The sequence below is a fragment of the Artemia franciscana genome, chromosome 21 (assembly GCF_032884065.1).
Source record: "Artemia franciscana chromosome 21, ASM3288406v1, whole genome shotgun sequence".
NCBI classification, from domain to species: Eukaryota; Metazoa; Arthropoda; class Branchiopoda; order Anostraca; family Artemiidae; genus Artemia; species Artemia franciscana.
Genome location: NC_088883.1, coordinates 4008563 through 4031447, shown reverse-complemented (window position 1 = coordinate 4031447; position 22885 = coordinate 4008563). Strand labels below are relative to the sequence as shown.

Genomic DNA, 22885 nt, shown 5'->3' with positions numbered 1-22885 from the left:
ACCAGCGTGATTTCCCACGGATATTTTACTTATTTATTTATAATCAAATTAATTCTTTTATTTACTCGGTATTGACATTTTTGCTACTTGATTATAAATTACCTTGGAGTTGATAATCCAATAAGCGCAGATATTTCCCACAAAAAGCAGTAAGTAACAGAATTAAAGACGCTTTTTGACTGCTTAAGTCCATGCGCAGGTCCTACAGCGTGCAGTAGGGCCTTATAAGTAGTTAACTTATAGCATACTTGTATATAAGAAATGAGGGCGATAATCAATCTAATATTGATCATAAGCAAATTCATTAATTCAAACAGCGTTGTCGATATTACTTGGTGCCTCTGCTCTACAATAACACCACTCCTATACGACCTACTGTACTATTCTGATCCTGCCAAACTGTTGAAAGCGTTAGGACTTCAAGAGGAGTAGAAAGCCCTTACTGGCACCAATACAAGTATACACAAAACGCTGAAGACTAAACATCCTGGCAGCGAATATAAAAAAAAAAGAAAAAGAAATACCTGATGGTTCAAGCAAATACGCTCTTGATACGACTCGAACGTTTTCAACCAAATTACCGTCTATGACAATGTCAAATATCTCACAGGCAGGCATCGATTGAGTGTTACTGAACACGGTTGCCAAATATCTGGTGTCCTAAAAAAGGTGCAAAAATCATATCAAGCGCAGTCTGATTTTTGATAAATGACACGAAAAACTAACTAACTAACAAAAATAATTTTCGTATACAGGCCAATGTGGTGCACAAAGCGCACGTGCCGATCTCCTGATACTTTGTCCTCGACCAGGTGTGCTATACGTAGTTTGAGGCAAATCATCCGACGCTTCGCGTGTTTTCCCCCTAGATTCCTTTAGGAACCTAATTGAAGCTGGGTAGCAGAGATAATAAACAGAGTCAAAACCGATTGGACTTATACAAGACAGTGATGGTCACCACTGCATTATAGTAATTGCGAATAGTGCATTAGAAATCACAATGATTTGATGACAAAAATATAGCAGGGGATTACTAAATTGTTAGTAGCACACCAGGTTCATCCTTATGACGAACGTTTAAACATTTTTTTGCGCTATTTTTTCTTCGAGTTCAATGAATAGTTAATAATTTCAAAGATGAATGTTTCTGGTTTAAACCTTTTTTACTATATTTTTGGAAAACGTGTGAAATACATGTAAGTATATCTTTCTATTTTATTGCCATTAAATTTAAAAAGAATTAATTCCCAGAAAGCGCTCCTGGGAATGTTTAATATTTTTATTCAAAATTTACTATTTTTCTTTTTGAAAGGTGAAAGTAAACAAAATAACTTCGGAACCACTAATTTAGCTTCCACTCGAAACTAGACTAGATGGCGCCGATAGCCCGATGCTCGATATGTCCGATACTAGATATAATAACAAAATACCGATTTAACAAATACAGCTTTGATTTAACAAATATACTAAAGATACAAATATTCAACAGCAACGACAAACTCAACTATTGGTGCAAGATTTAATCCAACACATTGTGGTAGACCTAGGTCTTCCTATGCCGGCAGGCGCATAAGGCAACAATGGAGCCTCTCCAAGATGACCTCTCGAGTGCTGCAGACCAAAAATCTTCCACTGAGGACCTGAACAGCACAGAACTTACAGTTTATAAATAAACCTTCTTGAGGGCCGGGTTGTGTTTCAGGATTTATAGTCCGATCATTCCAAAAACCATGACAAAAAGATTGGTACGTTGTTAGAAATTGTTTCCAGGGAAATCACATCAGGTCTGAGGCTATTCGTTGTCACTCAGAAATTATCCAGATTTTACAGGGATATGAGATTAGCCTATCATCCAACCCTTTTTCTTTACTTGGCTTGCACCAGGCTCCTAACAATGCACCAAAGGACAAGGATCCTTACCGGCTCCAAGTTTTACAATGTAGCACAATTATAAGAGTCTAATAAATTTTAGTACATCTCGATAAAATATAATATAGCAATATGCAATACTATTCTGGACAAAAGTTGGGATAGTAAGATCTAGAATACAGCAACACATTCTAGACGTATTCAACGTATTCTATACAATTACGCCATGGCTAATTGTAGATAAACCACAATTCAAAACAATAAAAAGGTTCCCTGTTACGAAGGCAGGTCTCAATTTGCTTGTTGTACAGAAAGTAATATCTATCGGCGAATAGTTTAAGAGAATAGAAAAGGGGGGCTGGACTTTTCATGACATTCCAATGAACACATTTTTAAAGGCTCGTGGGCCCCATTGGGTGCTGTTCATTTTTTTGGGTGTTTTTAGATTGATTAGGCTGGCCTAAATTGGCTTTTTGCGTGTTTCCTTTTCATTAGATGTTTTGGATCTTGTTGAATGCCACGCTGAATCTATGACTCATTTTTACAATAATTTGACGTATATCTGAAATAATTTAGACTTTTTTTTTGTTATTTTGCCCGTAGTGTTTTTTTTTTATGTCCGTTGATTTTGAATTAAAATCGAATAGTTGTGGACACAACATACACTTATTTACAAACCCTATACCCAAAGAGTGTGCTGATGCCAAAATGTGTGGGTTTTCTTTAGTGGGGTTTATTCCCAATACCGGGTCAAACTGGCTCAAAGTTAAGCCATTCTATATTCGATAAGCAAATATTTGTATGTAATTTTTCACATTTAATATTTTTCAAATAAAAGCTTGACATCTCCCTTTCTTACTTAGATAATAAGACTCTTTATCAAAAATTGTTATATCAGGATTAATGGTTCAGAAATTTTTAAAAACCTGTTTAAATAAATGGTCATTTATAAAGGGCCTACTGGCCCTATAATTAACATCAAAATGACGCTCAGCTGCAATCAAAATGCTCAACTGCAAATAAAAATTTTATTCAACCTTTTTATTTTCAACTCATTCTATTTTCTTTTCATTTCATTCTCATTTTATTTTCAACTCATTCTCATTTTATTTTCAACTTGAAAATTCATTCAACTTTTTATTTTTGATTTAGATTGCCGGGCATTCTTAAACTATTATTGCAACAAACAGATCAGCTCATAGCAGTACCAAGTCAGCTGCGAACAATGCAGTTGCGCATGCTACTCTTTTGGCCTAATTTGTCCAAAATTCATTGTTAGCTCAACTACATTATTATTTTTAACATAGCACCTTTTGAATTATTCAAACCTACTCAAGCACTACAAACCTTGCTTATATAGGTTGTGTGAGAATATCCAGCTTTGGTTAACCGTTTGACCGATCCAGGTTCGCTTAATGACGTCACGTAGTAATGCTGCTCAAGGGGCGTGTCTTTATTGGCAGAGAAGAAAACTAGGCCCTTTTCAGAGTAAACGTGGAAGGCATGGTCTTTCACTTCCCATTCACCGTTGGTTAATTGAACGAATTCATGTAGTTTTGTGCAACGCAAACCTGAAAATAAAAAAATGTGGATAAAAGCTAACTCTAATGAGCTGCTGAGATGTCAGATTAATTAAATCTAAAAGGATACAAAGGACAAAGATCTTCTAGATTCAATGATATCACAAAGGGGGTCAAATCAACGATTCAATTCCTTCTTCTTTTTTTTGCAGGGAAATGTCATGTCAGAAATGAGACACCCTTTTATTCTCAAACAGAGGAAAAACAAAAATTATAATCATTTTAAAAACTAATAAACTTCATCAATAAAAATGAAAAAAAAAATTTGCATCATTGCAACTTTCTTTTACACAATACAAAAAGATGAAAAGAAGTATTATGATAACATTCCATCCAACTTTTCTCTACAACCCCACTTCGGCTGCTTTTTACGTATAAAAAAGACAACAATTTTTTAACCTCATAAACAAAAACAAAACTGACAACGCTGTTTTAATTATTTACACTTTCTCATCAAGAATTCACACCGTCCTATAAACTCAGATTTCAATAAAAGTTTCAATAATCACTTTCCACTTGCCCCTTCTACTTTTCGCTCTCACTTATAGACACTATCATTCTCCTACAACCACAGCCAAAAATTCCTAAATAATTTTTTTTTCTTTTTTCCACACATACAGGGAATTAAAAGATCAAGAATAAAAACAAGCAGGTCTGGGTATTTAATAAAGTTTTTCAATCATCTTTACCATCAATTTATCATCTTTCATTTGCCACTTAATCTTGTCAATATTTGCCTCAAAAGATGTTAGTCAGAACACGATTCACTTTAGCCACAGCATGTGCTGATTTCAAGTCTATCCTAGGTGAGGATTACACTTTTACTAGTCTCCCAAAGACTCATTCACAATGATATTTACTAATACCAAGATTTAGCCATCACCAATTTGAGCCAATCAGAATTTTCCATAGAAATTTTCAGCCAATCAGAAAATCCAAAGGAAAATCTAATTGACTTAAAGCATCGCTAGCTAACTCTCGATAATTGTGAATGGGCTTCAAGATAGAATAGACCAAAATAATGAAAAAAACACCATTGTATCACTATTAACACAACAGCTCGCTCTATCGTCTCGCCTCCTGAAATTAGTAGACTCAATTTAATTAATTTTATGTTAGCTTTCTCAGAATTCAAAACCACCCCATAGTCGCTAATAACATTATGTTTTCATCGGGCAACAGGAAATATGGCTTTCATGGCAATGTTTGCTTCCTGGCAGAACGTATCTTTACTGTAATATTAGAATAGCGAAGAAGTAATGAGCCAAAAGAAAAAAAAAAAAGGCCAAATATTCATATCTTCCAACAGGGAGCTTTTATTTATTTTAAATGACTTTTACCGATTAGAAAAATACTAAAAAAGCTCTAATTCTAGCCAGAAGAGAATTAAACATAAACTCACAAAAAAAAATGCTTTCGTCGGCGGCCAGAACAGAATTCACCTATTGTCAGAACCTGATTTTAAAAAAGAAGAGCAGCATTAAATTCACTTAAAAAATTTTTTAGTTAATATATGAGTTTTGTTAATCATATGAAATATATGACTATTACATCCTTCCAACAAAAAAACTTTTACTTACTTTTAATGAAGTTTCACCAGCCGGCAAAAACAAAAATTCTGACCCGAAAAAGAAGAAAATATAACATGAAAAAAAGAAACAGCCAAGCAATTTCTCCGTGAATCTGATTTTACCATGCAGCTAAATTCTGATAACAGCAGAAGAATTTTTTTTTTTTTAATGAAGTTTCACTAGTCGGGAAAAAACAAAACAAAAATTCTGACCTGACAAAGCAAAAATAACATGAAAAAAAGAAACAGCGAAGAAATTTCTCCATGAATCTGATTTTACCATGCAGCTAAGTTCTAATGGCAGCAGAAGAAAAAAAAAAATTTGTATGAAGTTTATTGAAGTTTCACCAGCCGGCAAAAACAAAAATTCTGACCGGAAAAAAAGAAGCAAATATAACATAAAAAAAATGAAACAGTCAAGCATTTCTCCGTGAATCTAATTTTACCATGAAGCTAAGTTCTGATAGCAGCAGAAGAAAAAAAAAATTATGAAGTTTACTAGAATTGATGTTATCAAATCCAGTTTCGACCTGAATTAAAAAATATTTTAATCTATTTTCTTTTCTTTTCAGTTTCACCAGCCGGCAAAAACAAAATTCTGACCCGAAAAAGACGCAAATATAACATGAAAAAACGAAACTGCCAAGCAATTTCTCCGTGAATCCGATTTTACCATGCAGCTAAATTCTGATAGCAGCAGAAGAAGGGTTTGCTCATTCTGATAGGAGCAGAAAGAAGGCTCTTTTCTTTCTGATAGGAGCAGAAAATAAAGCTTTGGAAGCCAGGTATATATAACTCCGAGGTATATTTCCTTTGTCAAATATCTTATCCACATTTTTGCACTCTTTTACGAAATGATGATAGAAAAAGTATTAAACGAAATAAAGAATTCAAATTAAATTATTTAATTGCAAAAGATAGAACAGCTAACCGGTGTGATTTCTATTGTCTCTGGCTGGGCCGTTCTCCAGGCGTATATTCTAGTCATTTTATGGTATTTTCTAGTATATATATATATATATATATATACATATATATATATATATATATATATATATATATATATATATACATATATATATATATATATATATATATATATATATATATATATATATATATACATATATACTAGCTGTTGGAGTGGCGCTTCGCCCCACCCCAACACCGGTGTAATTTCTATTGTCTATATATATATATATATATATATATATATATATATATATATATATATATATATATATATATATATATATATATATATATATATATATATATATATATATGTATATGTATATATATATATATATATATAAATAAGTTGTTTGTTTATGTTTGTGTGTTGACTGACGTCATGTTTGTGTGTCGACTGACGTCATTGTAAGGATTGAGCATTATGCCGTCATGAAGTTGTTAGTCGACTGACGAAATTACAGACCGGGATACCGGGACACAATTGACGACCGGAACACAGGGAATATAAATGACAACCGGGACACTCAAAGAGAAATTACAGACTGGGACACCGGGACACAAATAACAACCGGGACACAGGGAATATAAATGACGACTGGGACACAGGGACACAACTACAACGGGGACGCCGGGGTGCACAGGGGGATATATAAATGACGACGGGGACACAGGGAATGTTCGATTAGCAATCACCATCAACAAAGCTCAAGGGCAATCATTAGAATAATGAGGTATAGATCTGAATACGGATTGTTTTTCCCATGGACAACCGGGACACAACTGACGACCGGTTTTTTGGTAAATCCAGCTAAGAAAATGTTATAGCTGTTTCCTACTAGAATACATTTATTTACACATACTTTGACAAATAGGCTGCTTCTTTTGCAAGATAGAGTGTTTTGTTGGCAAATTTCTCAAATTTTTAATGATCCTTCCTACAGAAGCATCATTAATAATTTAAGAATAAATTTCTTAAATTTTTAATGATCCTTCCTGCAGAAGAATCATTATTTTTTCTGAGCCGTCCTGGCCGATAGGTTGGTACGCTGAACTGAGGCCTCTTTGTCTGAGAGGGCGAGGGTTCGAATCCTAGTGTACCCAATTATTTAGTTTGGGACGGGGTCATTGGCGTGACTCTGTAAGCTCATCCAGAGTCGACCCAGCTCTTAATTGGTACCTGAAGAAATTTGGGGAAGGTAAACAAGGGTGTGCATAAGCATAGGATGGTTGGCCCCCAATCCCCTATTGCACTTCCTGGCTGAAGGGCAAAGAAACGGAGATCAGCACCACTGGTAAGGACTGTAAAATCTAATGCCGTATTCTTTACCTTTTTACCATTTTTGACAAATAGTCTCCTATAAAAGATATAAATCAAGGGATACTTGAAGGATAATAATATAATATAAGTAAACAATATAACAACAATGAAATCTTAATTCAAAACCCTCATTAGTACTAAATTGTCAGCGGGGCTAAAATTTATAGGTGCTTAGATTCGAACCAAGTTTTTTTCAGCCTACCTTCATTTTGAGCGATTTATTAAGCTGACTTTTTAATAGGTTGGGATGCTTCAATAAGCCTGAACGTTTTTAATACAACGTTGAAGCGTTTGTGGAGCTAGTTACTATAGAGATTTAAAACAATTCACTCGAAATACTACTTGACGGCCTGGCGAAACGAGTTTCCTTCCTTGAGCGTCCATGAGTTAAAACTTAAAAAATTCAATCAAAATATGGAGCATATTTGGATGGAAGGCCAGTTTATCATTGGTATACATACATTTTCAAATGGAAGAAAACGATCTAGCCCTTTACACTCCTACAAATTTCAAATCCATTACCTGTATCACAGCCATTAGATATACCACCCATTTTCTCAGGTCTGGTGTGAACATAGAATAAATGCCTGTACCCAAGGTCCTGAGATGCCCATATAAATCGAAAATTTTTTGAATCGTCTACAGGCCACAAATAAAGGCAATCATGAATCTGAAAAATACAATTAAAATAATAATATAGAGAACAAAATATCTTAATATCTATTATAAATAAAAATTATAATGAGAGCCTGTCTTTAAATTAATCATTTTTCAGCAACATTCCTATCATATTTTAAGCTAAGAAACAAAAACCAGAACAAAAAAGGGATTTATTAGAAAAGAGAGAACAGAAAAGCGTCTTATTAGACATTACCCTCTCCTCTTCTAAGTCAGAGAGATTTCAAACAATAATTAAAGCCATCGTCAGGTTTGTTTAAATTTTTGAATTGCCCGATAACAACGGAATCAAGTCAAGCCAAAAAAAAATCTTTGTCGAATCAAGTTCGACAAAACTTAAACAAAGTTAACAAACTTAAATCTGTATACTTAAAAAGGTGATATTTATTTGAAAATATGATCAAACGTTATAATATTTGATAATACCTTGAAACTATGTTCCATTGAAATGTTGTCGAATAGAAATTTATTGTCTGTTTTCTATTCTTTGAAGTGAGAACTAAAACATTTACACAAGACTATTGATGAAGTGGTATAAGCCTCGCTAAAGGTGGCATTGCCTATTTTTACATTTTTCTTGGAACTTTCTTCCTCCTCCCTCCCAACTGGAATTTTCAACACAATTGAATTTCCAACTGCGCCCTTATTTGCGGATGACACAACGCTGATATTTGTTACCCCTACGGAACAACTGCTTATATCAGCATTAAATGCAACAATGAGCAAGATATGTACATGGCTAAAAGTCAATTGCCTCGACCTGAATATAGGTAAGTCAAACTTTGATATTTTTTCTCGATTTCCGAATTTTTATCCTTGGATCACTGAATTGAAATCAGAGCGGGGAATTATCAAACGTACACGGTTCATCAAGTACCTCGGAATTAATGTTGATGAAACCCTATCATGTAAGGACCATGTGAAGTCGATTTCTAAAATACTATTGCGTAACCAAGGTACGATGGGTAAATCAAAACATATTTTCCCCCAAATATTTTACGGTTGTTATATTTTTCCCTTATTGATCCTTATATTTTGTATTGTTCACCGATATAGCTTGGTACTTTACCCTCGTTGCTTCGTCCAATCCATGTGATCCGAGTTTCTTTGTGGTGTGGGGAACCGGGACCCCTTGAGGTCAGTCTATAGTAAAATTGATATGATGCCTGCAGCCAGATTGCAGTGATTTTTATATTTTGATTTTTATATATGAGAATCATAATGAGGGTCTTCCGGATTGTTTTGCAGGTATATTTTGCGAGATGTCTAATCTTCACCAACACGATACTCGGATGCGAGGAAATATTGAGGTTCCTAGACTTGCTTCTAGTAGATCTTCTTTTTTCCTGCTTATAGAGCTTCCAAGCTTTGGAACGAACTCAGTAAAGACATTAAGGATAATCGTAATTTCAACAAGTTCAAATCCGATTTACGTGTGGAGTTGTTCGGTAGGTATGCTTTCGAAACAGATTAAATATATTTTCGGTGGATTATTTTCTGTGGTGTTTATGTGTTGTTTGGGGTTTAATAACGTTGTGTTTCGTTGTTTATTTTTCATGTTGGTTTCGGTAAATGGTGTCGTGTTCCATACTCTTTCTCTTTTTATTTTTATGTTAGCATATCCTCGCAAGCTCCGCTTTTGTTGTGCTATTAAATAAAAGAAGATAAGTTTCAATAAAATTGCTCTACTGCTACTACTACTAACTCTTGAATCGTCTAAACACCACGAAAATGAAAACGTGCAAAAATGAGATTACGAGCCGTTCCAGCATTTGGATAGCAAGATAGTATCCAGAGGGGGGAGGGGGAGGTCACGGGGTATAAATCTCCCCTCCAAAAAAAATAGTCTGACTCGTAAAAATGTCGCAAAAATGCATACGAAAATTTTTTGATGTGATTTTTTAGTTTTTTTGTACCCTCCCCCCCCCAAAAAAATGTCTCATCCCAGAGCAAATGGGATGGACTTCCACAAATACGCGTTTCAACCTTCAAAAACCTTAGCAGTTTTCACCTAATATATTTACAAAGACAAAGGAAAAACACTCGAAACGCCTTGAATGAAATGTAGTTCATATTAAAAGTTAGTAAAACACATAAAATAGACTAGATATAAGAAACATGAGGACAGCCAAAGCTGGTTGGCTTCAAATAGTCGAAGCACTCTATCTATCTCCGCAAGTATCAATGCTAACCATCTGTGACGCACCATCCATCTGTGATGTTCTCGATGTCATCTGTGATGTCATCATCTGTGGTTGTGATCCAACAACCATCTGTGACGCACTACAGTTCCTAGATGATCAGATGAGATGCATGAACTCTATCACACTGAATATAAGATTGTCTGTCATAGGCAATGATGGACATGAATATTTTAAATACTTTTTTATTAGTGACCTTAACCTCGTTCGATTTCCTCCAAATAGTTGAGCTAGGTCAATGAACCTCTAAGAGACTATCAAGGATAACCTTTGGGATGATTTCCAAAATTTCGTTTATCAGACCCGTCGGGCACGTTCTGCGGATGAAGGATGACAGATTATGCTTTTCGGCCGACCGTTCAACATAGATTTCAACACAGGTTCAACAAAGAATTTGTATGTTGAACAAACATAGAACAAAAACGTAACATATAATTACCAACGATGGGGCTACAAATCAAAGAAACAAGGGCAGACACGTTGAAATTGTACTGATCTCTTCAATGCTCAGGTCAGTCCTTTTCATGAGAACTGTATAATAAGGGCATATAGCAGATTTTGACTTTGCCTTGGTCTAGCACATCTATGAAACATTAACACCTCTGCTTTGACTGATAGCACATTCGTTGGATGATCTGTTATTCAAACTACTGAATCGCTTTTGTTCTATTCTATATTTTATTTAGCAGGTCTTATCTTCTATGGTTTAATTTATGTTCTGTGGTCATAAATTTGCTTTGATTTTAAAAACTGTTTGCACCTTCCAAAGTTGAAAAAAAAATATAGTTAACAGTTTGTTCACTAAGAACTTATTATTGACAAAGGTATTCTCTTGACAAAGGTATTGACAAATTCTCTGTATGACATATGCATATTGACAAAATGTATTGACATATTGACAAAGGTATTGACAAATTCTCTGGATGACATATGCATTTGATGCCAAACGTTTTATTGTACCTTTGTTTCTCTTGAGGCTTTCCTGGCATAAAAAGGGTTGAAAAAGTCCTTCCATGTATTCCAAACCTCTGCAGCAGCAGAGAGATCTTCCCGCTTATGATAAGACCATAGGTAGGTGTGTCTTGTTTACCTTTCATTCCAGGCAATCTAATGGTCCTATGTCAATTATAAATTCTTGGTCAACCTGCCTGAGACTCTAGGCAGGCGTGCCTTGCTAAAAGATAACAAACAAGCATTGGTCCAATACGAGAGGCACACTTACTCCCGCCCTTTACCCGTGCCATGTGACCAAACACTTGGAAAGCTATAGATTCAATGACTATCTTAGCTCTATGACTATCTACCTTAGTTCTTCTGCCCTAGGAATGACGTATGGACGGATAATACATAGACTTATCTATTAACAAATGGACTAACATCATTTTTATACAATCCTAATAAGTGAGGTTGATGCCAGATTTGCCTCTCACTCAATCAGCCTATCTGTCTTGGCTCGATGCCCACAACTATTAGGTCCCGAGTTTGAGGAAATTTGTTTAGAGCCTTAATTTTCAAAAAAAATTCATGCGAGTGTCGTCATATTTATATACATTTCAAGAGCATAATATTACGTCATTTAAACTTGAGTGAAGTGCCAAATATGTTTCTTAACATCTGAGACATTAGAGCTTACAGTACCTTGGACTTTTTTTTTATGGAACAGATATAAATTAAAAAGAGTGTGAGAGAGAGGTAGTGACTAAAAATCTAGAAGAAAAGAATTACTACTTACTGAGACCCAGTATTTATGAGTCAGGGTATGAAGGATGTAAGCAGTAGGCATGGAAACATAAACTTCAGGGATGGTTTCGGAAGAGCAGAAGCTTTCTAAGGCGATCGCTACCAAATCAGCTCGCTTTTGAGAACGGTCCAATAATATGCTATAAATACTAAAAAAAAGGAAGAACTTTAGGTTAATCCGATACTGTTAACCCTAAACAAGATTAGCGTTATTTTGAAATAAATTTGGATTCACCCAATTTTAGATTTGGTTGCACTGCCCTCTTCCCATCCTCGCCACCGTCTATAATTGCAAACTTTTGTAACTGAGCAATTACCCTTTATAGCAAATAATAACAATCTTCACTTATGAATAAAGTAATTTAGACCGTAGCTGTTGGTGATTAAATGTTTTGGAAAATTATATTAATTAATTTCAACTGAAAAACTTTAATCTATATATATAAAAATAAGTTGTCTGTCTGTGTGTCTGTCTGTGGATCAGGTGACGTCATGTTTCTGTGTCGACTGACGTCATGAAGTTAGTTGTCGTCATTTTTGCTATGACGGTGACGTCATTAACGGTATTTAAGACATTTGTTCACGGAAAAATGTTTAATTGTAAAATGACTGAAGAACCTACAATGGCAACAGCCGAGGAAGCTGCTCAAAGAGTTTATGCCAAAAAACTTGCTGCTGATAGAGAAAGTAAGAAAAGAAAGCGTTCCGAGGAATCACAAGAACAGCAAGAAAACAGCCTTGCAGCTGATAGAGAAAGTAAGAAAAGAAAGCGTGCCGGGGAATCACAAGAACAGCAAGATTACAGGCTTGCGGCTAAAGAACGCAAAACCGCGCAGTTAGATGAAAATCCACCTGGACAGCGAGAGTCAAAACATATCAAAACTGAAAATGATAGCGATGATGATTGGGTTTGGGATTTTGACTTGGATAAGGTCATCAATGCCTAACAGATTTAAGTTAAAAAAACAAAGGTTCGTCGATATGTACTTCATAGTGACGCTGAAAAATAAAGAAGAAAAAGAAAACTGAAAAAAGAAAAAAGGTAAAAAACTAAAAAAAAAACTAAAAAGAAAAAAACACTCAAAGAGAAATTACAGACCGGGACACAAATGACGACCGAGACAGAGGGAATATAAGTGACGACCAGGAACCTCAAAGAGAAATTACAGACTGGGACACCCGGACACAAATCACGACCGGGACACAGGGAATATAAATGACGACCGGGACACAGGGACACAACTACAACGGGGACGCCGGGGGCACAGGCGGGATATATAAATGACGACCGGGACACAGGGATTGTTCGAATAGAAATTACAGACCGGGACACCGGGACACAAATGACGACCGGGACACAGGGAATATAAATGACGACCGGGACACTCAAAGAGAAATTACAAACTGGGACACAGGGACACAAATGACGACCGGGACACAGGGAATATAAATGACGACCGGGACACAGGGACACATCATTAGAATAATGAGGTATAGATCTGAATACGGATTGTTTTTCCCATGGACAATTATATGTTGCATGTACAAGAGTCAGTAAACCTGACAATCTATTTATATGCACAGACAATGGGACAGCGAAGAATGTTGTATATTCGCATGTTTTACGTAGTTAAAAACATATATTTATATCTATCTCTATTCACAGGTGGGACACAGGGACACAACTACAATGGCGCGTAACTAATATGGCGCGTAACGACTTACACGCGCGGGGGGGCTTGGGGGGGCACGAAGCGCCCCACCAACTAGGTGTTGGGGTGGACGACCGGGACACAGGGAATATAAATGACAACCGGGAAACAGGGACACATCATTAGAATAATGAGGTATAGATCTGAATACGGATTGTTTTTCCCATGGACAATTATATGTTGCATGTTCAAGAGTCAGTAAACCTGACAATCTATTTATATGCACAGACAATGGGACAGCGAAGAATGTTGTATATTCCATGTTTTACGTAGTTAAAAACATATATTTATATCTATCTCTATTCACAGGTGGGACACAAGGACACAACTACAATGGCGCGTAACTAATATGGCGCGTAACGACTTACGCGCGTGGGGGGGCTTGGGGGGGGCGCGAAGCGCCCCACCAACTAGGTGTTGTTGGTAACAACAGCTAGTAATTATACAAAAATTGTATTAGTTAACCAGCTAATGATTGACTATCCAACTATTGTCTTATTTTTCTTTTTTTTTTTACAAAAAGATAGTTTAAGCTTTCATTTAGAGTTCCAAGCAGTTAAACTGTTTGAAGAGTTTAACTTTCATGCACCTAAAGCTCCATTGTGAAGACATTGCAGATTACTGAAAACTACTGTGGATACTAAATTGTGGATTACTGAAAACTACTTGTGGAGACTAAATGGAGACATTGTGGATTACTGAAAACTAATTGTGGTGACTAAATTGCGGAGACATTGTAAAGTGCTGAAAACTACTTGGAAACCGTTATAATATTTGAATAATAAAAGGGTATGTCAAGCGGCTTACTTAGACTTGGATCCTCCCAGGTCTTGAGGCATATAATAGCTACCCTCCGAGCCAAGCGTTCCTGTGCAAGTGACCAGATATCCTCAAGTGATCTGTCCACCGTAGCAGCCTCCGTTTCTAAGGAGCACCCTAAAATGACCCTCTACAAGCCATCTTTCCTCGGTTTCCGGTTTCCGGCTACCCCCATCGTAAGGCTTTATTCAAGTCTTGTGTCTCTAATATTTCCAACATATTTTTGGAATCTCCCCAGCTATAAAGTGTTGCCCTGACGTCTGACGTTGCCTGACGTCAGTGGCGGCAAGTAACAAAACCCCAGGATTGGATAAGATGTGTTTTTAAATTTAGAGCGGAGGGAATATTTGGTGTTTACAATAAAAATACCAAAAAAGGAATTTTTCATAATCTAGTTGAAAAAAAAATTGGTAAATAATCCGGGGAAGTATATACTCCTGCCCCGGTTGATCGCAACAACATATCTGTATCCCGTAGTCTCTCAGACCAGTGAACTGCTAACTTTTTCCTCAAGCAATGGAAAAGGTTTACAATAAACAAACACAAAGTAGAAACAAAAGGGAAAATCTTTTCAAGACAATGGAAATCAAATCTTTGGATTTTTCGGCCCTATGCCAAAAACGTAAGGTTGGCTTCGAGAACTTGCATTTAATCATTTTGTTCTGTTTTGTTTGAGCGAATTATCACCTCACTTCATCCTATTTGTCATTCCTGGTTGAACTTCGTAGAAGTAAGGGTGCTAGGGCTGTTTTAATTTTTTTTCTTTAAAAATATTATTAGTTTTAATTCTCAATTAATAAGTGTAAGTTTATATATATATATATATATATATATATATATATATATATATATATATATATATATATATATATATATATATATATATATATATATATATATATATATATATATATATGTATATATATTTTTTTCTCGGATTGTGCCAAAGACGGCCCTTAGACATAGGGCCGAAATATCCACAGATTTGACACAGATTTCCCCAGATTTCCACTGTCTTGAAAAGATATTCCATATTGTTTTTACTTTGTGTTTGTTTGTTGTGGAAAGGCAGTGTGGTCTTCGTCGCAATTTTTTAAGGTCTACAATGGGAAAGGTCTTTTTTCAGCTGATCCAGATAAGATTCAAAATTCAAAGCCGTCAAGTCCCCCAAGAATTCGTTGCAATCAAGTAATTATATACTGAACGTCGAGAAATCCCTAGAACATGTCCATGCGTTATTTAGTTTGGAGATGCGCCATGAGAAGCACAATATCTACGTCACAGTTTTCCTCTTGTGTAATCACAATGCCAAGATAGCAGAACTCAGTGACCTCATCAATATTAGTGCCTCTCACTTGAGGCCACATGTAAATGTTTGATCATGATTAGTATAAACAAATAATTACTAGACATAAACTAACATTAATTTATTTTTTTAATTTTGTTGTTCTAAAGCTGTCCTTTACCTTTTGCTTAAAGAACACATTTGCGCAAGAAATAGCAATAATCTGTCACAGAGTATAAGAAGGACCTAGAAAATATATCGGTCATAAGTGAGTTTAAAACTGTTAGCAAATCAAAGATTTGTCTACTTGAGCATTAATCACAAGGCTGTATCCAGGGGGATTGAGCCCCCCCCCCCGGGAATGTTTGTCCGACTCGCAAGAACCGTAACAAAAATGGATATAAAAAATTGACGCATTTTTTTGATTTTTTTGCAAATCCCCCCCCCTCCTGAAAAGTAATCCTGGATACGGCCCTGATCGATAAGTTTATTACTCGAGTAAATAAATAAAACGGACAAAAAATAAAAAAAATACCCTCAAATTACAACAACTTCAAAAAGAAACTAACTTAACAAAAAAGAGAAAAAGGCATCATTCGATAAGAATTTACAGAAAGGAACTAAACAACTTCTTCGTCGGATCCATCGATTTCTCCAACCGCGATGGCTTTGATAGGACCTATGACCCTATAAAAAGAGACTAAGCAGTATATTCTGGCCAGCAGAGGTATGCCAAGAACTTGGCATACCAAGAAACAAAGATCGTAGTGCCCTCTTATCTGAGATAGTAAGTACATTCCGAAAAGGTAACAGAGCAAGCAGATAGGGTAGAGCAAATACATTGTAGATTTTCGATAGAATATGTCTTTTATATCGAGATTTAAATGGAACGAGCACACCGTGTGTCTTACAAAGCTTTGAGCCTACAAATCATAGCAAAAGTGATCGAATATATCTCACTTAGCTCCAAATAGGATGTTCCAGGTAATTGAGGCACTGGATGACTATCTAGACTAACATTATACGGGGAGGTTTGATTACGTGATTTACCAATTGCAACAATATCGTTCTTCTTAGCATTAAATTTCAATCCTATCTTCATATATTATATATGTAAAATCTAAAATTTTCTTCAATACCCGAAACAGTCCTGCTCGGATTCAACCGTCAGCGTAATTCAGAAGCGACAGGTCAAGGCTTTAGTAAATTATCGTCGTACTAACTTTCTTCTTGGCCTCCAAAACATTGTTGTTGTAGAGTAGAGGTGAAGACACGCCCCATTTCCTAATCCCTTTCTAGACGCGTATTTCTAAACCGTCCGAATGTAAAACCGCCCCACGCATTTAAGTATACAAACTGGCTGGACGAACTATTTGTAAACACATATTTTTTATGGCACTTGGTATTAACCAAGTGACATATAGCGATCGCAAATTCTGTCGGTCTGTCGGTCCCGGTTTTGCTACTTTAGGCACTTCCAGGTAAGCTAGGACGATGAAATTTGGCAGGCGTATCAGGGATTGGACCAGATTAAATTAGAAATAGTCATTTTCCCGATTTGACAATCTGGGGTTGAGTGGGGGCCCATTAATTCGAAAAAAAATAGAAAAATAGAAGTATTTTTAACTTACGGACCGTTGATCAGATCTTAATGAAATTTGATGTTTGGAAGGATATTGTGTCTCAGAGCTGTTATTTTAAATCCCGACCGGATCTGGTGACATTGGGGGGAGTTGGGAGGGGGAAACCTAAAATCTTGGAAAACACTTAGAGTGGAGGGATCGGGATGAAACTTGGTGGGAAAAATAAGCACAAGTCCTAGATACATGATTGACATAACCGGAGCGGATCCGATCTCTTTGGGGTAGTTGGGGGCGGGGTTAATTCTGAAAAATTTTAAAAAAATGAGGTATTTTTAACTTACGAACGGGTGATCGGATCTCAATGAAATTTGATATTTAGAAGGATATCGTGTCTCAGAGCTCTTATTTTAAATTCCCAACCAGATATGGTGACACTGGGTGGGGGAGGTGGGAGGGGGAAACCTAAAACTTGGAAAACACTTAGAGTGGAATAGTCTGTTAGTCTGAAAGTCTTCAGTTAGTCTGAAAAAATAGAAAAAATGACGTATTTTTAACTTACGAAGGAGTGATCAGATCTTCATGAAACTTCATATTTAGAAGGACCTCGTAACTTGGATCTCTTATTTTAAATCTCAACCGGATCCAGTTTAATTGGGGGGGGAGTAGCTGGGGGGAAAAGAAATCTTAGAAAATACTTAAAGCGGTGAGACCAGGATGAAACTGAATGCGAATAATAAAAACCTGTCTAAGATACGTGGCTGACACAACCGGACCGGATCTGGTCTCTTTGGGGTAGTTGGGGGGGGGGGGGGTTAATTCTGAAAAACAAAGAAGAGGTATTTTTAACTTATGAACAGGTGATCGGATCTCAATGAAATTTGATATTCAGAAGGATATCGTGTCTCAAAGCTCTTATTTTAAATCCCAACCGGATCTGGTGACATTGGGAGGAGTCTGGGGTGGGCGAACCTAAAATGATGGAAAACGCTAAGATTGGAGGGATCGGGATGAAACTTGGTGGGAAAAATAAGCAGGAATCTTATATACGTGATTTACATAATTGGAACGGATCCACTCTGGGGGAGGGGTTAATTCTGAAAAATTAGAAAAAATTACGTATTTTTAACTTACGAAGAAGTGATCGGATCTTCATGAAACTTCATATTTAGAAGGACCTCGTAACTCAGATCTCTTATTTTAAATCTCAACCGGATCCAGCGTAATTGGGGGGGGGCAGTTGGTGGGACTGGAAATCTTAGAAAATACTTAAAGTGGTGAGATCAGGATGAAACTGGATGGGAAGAATAAAAACCTATCTAAGATACGTGACTGACATAACCGGACCGCATCTGCTCTCTTTGGTGGATTTGGGGAGAGAGGGGTAATTTTGACAATTGAGGTATTTGTAACTTACGAAAAGGTGAGTAGATCTTAATGAAATTTGATATTTAGAAGGATCTTGTGCTTTAAAGCTATAGTTTTAAATTCCAACCAGATCCTGTGACATTGCGGGGAGTTGGAGGGGGAAACCGGAATTCTTGGAAAACGTGAAAATTGGGGTATTTTTATCTCACGAATAGGTGATCGGATCATAATGAAATTTGATATTTAGAAGGAATCCATGTCTCAGAGCTCTTATTTCAAGTCCCGACCAGATCTTTTGACATTGGGGGGAGTTGGAGGGGGGAAATCTTGGAAAACACTTGGAGTGGAGGAATCGGGATGAAGCTTGGTGGATAGAATAAGCAAATGTCCTTGATACGTGATTGACGGAACCGCACTGGATTCACTCTCTTTGGGGGATTTGGGGGGAGGGGTTCAGTGATTTGGCGAGTTTGGTGCTTCTTGACGTGCTAGGACGATGAAAATTGGTAGGTGTGTTACGGACCTGCACAAATTGACTTGATAAAGTCATTTTCCCAGATTCGACCATCTGGGGGGCTAAAGGGAGAGGAAAAATTAGAAAAAATTAGGTATTTATAACATACGAGTGGGTGATCGGATCTTAATGAATTTTGATATTTAGAAGGACATCGTGACTCAGAGCTCTTATTTTAAATCCTGACCAGCATTAAGCCTCTTATTTTCCTTTTAAATCAATCTATTGATTCATAGAATTTTGTTAGAGCTCATACCATGTGATCTCTTGGCTCTTAGCTCTTCTTGGCTCGTCACAAGTGCCATATGAGCTGTTAGCTCTTGTTTTTGAATAAATACTAGGCAATATGGAAAAACAATTCAATACACGAGCAGATTGACAAAAACCAGGCATCTGATCAACCGAGTGACTGAGAGACTACTGCTTCAAACACCCTAGGATATCTCGGCTGTTTGGCACGAAAAAAAAGCGCAGTCTCACGGGAGATTTGTGCTGTATGTAGACTTTTAAAATTTCAATTTGTTTAGCTTAGTTTTAGATAAAATTTGGCCCTTAAATTTAAGTTAAATGAGACTATGCCTTGAATCTAGCAAATAATTTCGTGACACGCATGCATTTATAAATTTTAAAAACGAAAAATGTCTAAATAAAAATTTTATCCGCAGCAATTATAGGATCACAAGGCCTCTCCCTTTTTGCTAATTAAATAAAAAACAAACAAGTTTTTAACTGAAAGTAAGGAGCGACATTAAAACTTAAAACGAACAGAAATTGCTCCGTGTATGAAAGGGAAATTACTTCCCTCCTCAGTGTCCCGCTCTTTACGCTAAAGTTTGACTCTTTCTCTCAATTCTACTATATAAAACAGTAAATAACTTTAGCGTGAAGAGCGGGACGCTGAGGAGAGAACAGTCCCTTTCATACACGGAGTAATTTCTGTTCGTTTTAAGTTTTAATGTCGCTCCTTATTTTCAGTTAAAAAACTTGTTTTTTTTATTTAATGTCTGAACGTTTTTGAATTAATTCATGTTTGATTTTGGCTCTCCGCAGATAAATTATTAAAATGAACTTTGCATATTAATTTTTTTTTTTTCCTAAATGGCTTTCTCTTAGTTTCGATCAGACGATTTTGAGAAAAAGGGTGGAGGAGGATGCCTAATTGTCCTCCAATTTTTCGGTTACTTAAAAAGGCAACTAGAATTTTAGAATGAACGTTTTTGTTAGTAAAAAATATACGTAACTTACAAATTAACTTGCGTAACGAACTTCTATATTCGTATATTTTTATTATGTAGACGAGGGGATTTGCCCCCTCGTTAATACCTCGCTCTTTACACTAAATCTTTAATTTTGTCCCAATTCTTTAAGATTGACCACTGAATCACAAGGCTGTAGAATAAATAGTTGAAATTACTAAAAATACTTTAGCGTAAAGAGCGAGGTATTTAGGAAGAGTTGAGCCCCCCATATACGTAATAATCTATGTTGGTTTTAAGTTTTAATGCTGGTCCTTTCTTTCAGTGGAAAAAACTTTTTTATATTAATTTTTTCATTGTTTTTTTTAATAATACTAGAAAAATCTGCGCCCCCTTCATGGAATTTCTCTTCTCCAATGACAAATTCCTCCAAGGGAAGATCCTCCTGCGTTGCCCCCTCCCCAACCAAAAAATACCCCTGAAAAGGTCTATACACTTCCAAATAACCATTACTGTATGGAAACGCCGGTCAAAGTTTGTAACTTGCAGCCCCGCCCCCCGGGGACTGTGGGGGAGTAAGTCAGCCTCAAAGACATAGTTATTATGTTTTTTGACTATGCTGAATAGAATGGCTGTCTCAAAATTTTGATCCCTTGACTTTGGGGAAAAAATGAGCGTGGGGGGCCTAGGAGCCCCCAGTTTTTTGGTCAATTAAAAAGGGCACTTGAACTTTTAATTTCCGCTAGAATGAGCCCTCCTGCGACATTCTAGGACTACTTGATCGATACGATCACCCCAGGGAAAAAAAACAAAAACAAAGAAACAAACAAATAAACACGCACCCGTGATCGGTCTTTTTGCAAAAAAAATACTAAGTTCCACATTTTTGTTGATAGGAGCTTGAAACTTCTACACTGGGGTTCTCTGATCCTATATCTTTTAGGGGGTGTTTCCCCCTATTTTCGAAAACAAGGCAAATTTTCCGAAGCTCGTAACTTTTGATGAGTAAAACTAAATTTAATGAAACTTATATATTTAAAATCAGCATAAAAATTTGATTCTGTTGAAGTATCTATTAGTATCAAAATTCCGTTTTTTAGAGTTTCGTTTACTATTGAGCCGGGTCGCTTCTTACTACAGTTCGTTACCATGAACTGTTTGATGAACTAATTATGCAAATGTCATAAGTTATGGCAAAATGCTAACTGGTAAAAACTAGGAGATAGACGAACATGCGGTAAGCTTTTAAAAGCTAACCATGAATCATAGCCGGACTTTTTTTTTCATTTGAAAAATTTTGTATTTCCAGGGAAGTGGCCAAATCATACATAAGATTTTCAAATGTAAAATTCGCGAGGGGGAAAATTTACGCCTCTTTTGAACAGTTAGTCTTCGGCAGTAGCGGTTCCGGCCTCTTTTGCACCCGGGGAAAGCCTTTATTAGTGCCGCCCCCTCCCTATCTCCCAAAAATTTTCTGGCCAAATTTTAACAAATTTTTCATTTATTAACAGAATTTTTCATTTATTTAAATCTGACTTTTTTTGCTTTAAATGGAAAAAATGGAAATTTTGGGAAATTTACTTACACTTCCTGTCAACTGCGTTCTCTACTTTATTTTAATAACAATAAAATTTCAAAAATTAAAAAACAATTATAAACGTTAGATTATTTATTTAAATTTTGAGCCCTTAAAATTCCTGCACCCGGGGCAAGTTCCCTCTTTGTCCCCCTAAAACTCCCTCTGGTCTTCAGAAGCACTGACAAAAAATCCCTAATGCAAAGTTGGAAAAGGTTAAAACTCCAAGATAATTCTTCTATCTTTATGTGGGGAGGGGAGGGGCATCCTCCAATCAGAGGAATGGGGACATAGCTTTAAAAATGTTAATTATACCCTTTATAAATCTTAATTATTTGGAATATAAAAGACGGTAAGATCTTTTAGTCTGGAATTTTTCAAGAAGCAGTTTATCCTTTGCCCTAAGATTTTTCTATGTTTTTGTTCTTACCTAATATGGTAGTCTATTTTACAGAAGCAATTTTAAAAGGAAAAATAGATTTCTAGATTAAAAAAACAGAAAATATTTAGATATGGGATTTGAAATTTGAATCCCCGAAGGGCGATATGCTCCGCTTGACTAAGCTTCGACTACTCTGGTTTATAGCTTTTGCCTTAACATCGAAGTTGACAGCTTCGACTCAATGTGGAAGTGGACTCAAAAGTCGAAATCGACTCGAAGTTGATAGCTTCGACTATTCTGAATTATACCTTCTGCTGTGACATTCGATCTGTTCAAAATCAAAACATGTTATTCATATTTTAGTATTTTTAGTTATGATATAAATGGCGTAAGAAATTTCAAAATTAATTGGGAGAAAATGGGAGACATTTTCATGTCAAAGTTTTCTAAGTTGGTAAGATCAGGTACGGCCAATTCAGCCAAAAACTAATGTAGATCCAATCGATAAGACTAGTAAAGGCC

The 22885-nt window shown here is 36.1% G+C and overlaps 1 protein-coding gene across 1 annotated transcript in view; it reads right to left on the bottom strand.

Moving 5' to 3' along the window:
* LOC136040834 (dipeptidyl peptidase 8-like) overlaps window positions 1–22885 on the bottom strand; it is a gene marked incomplete in the record, with an annotated part of 92399 nt that overhangs the window by 30673 nt on the left and 38841 nt on the right. The window contains 4 exon segments of the mRNA XM_065725175.1: window positions 525–660; window positions 3217–3440; window positions 7835–7982; window positions 11924–12080. Of these exon segments, the coding sequence (XP_065581247.1) occupies window positions 525–660; window positions 3217–3440; window positions 7835–7982; window positions 11924–12080 (665 nt within the window).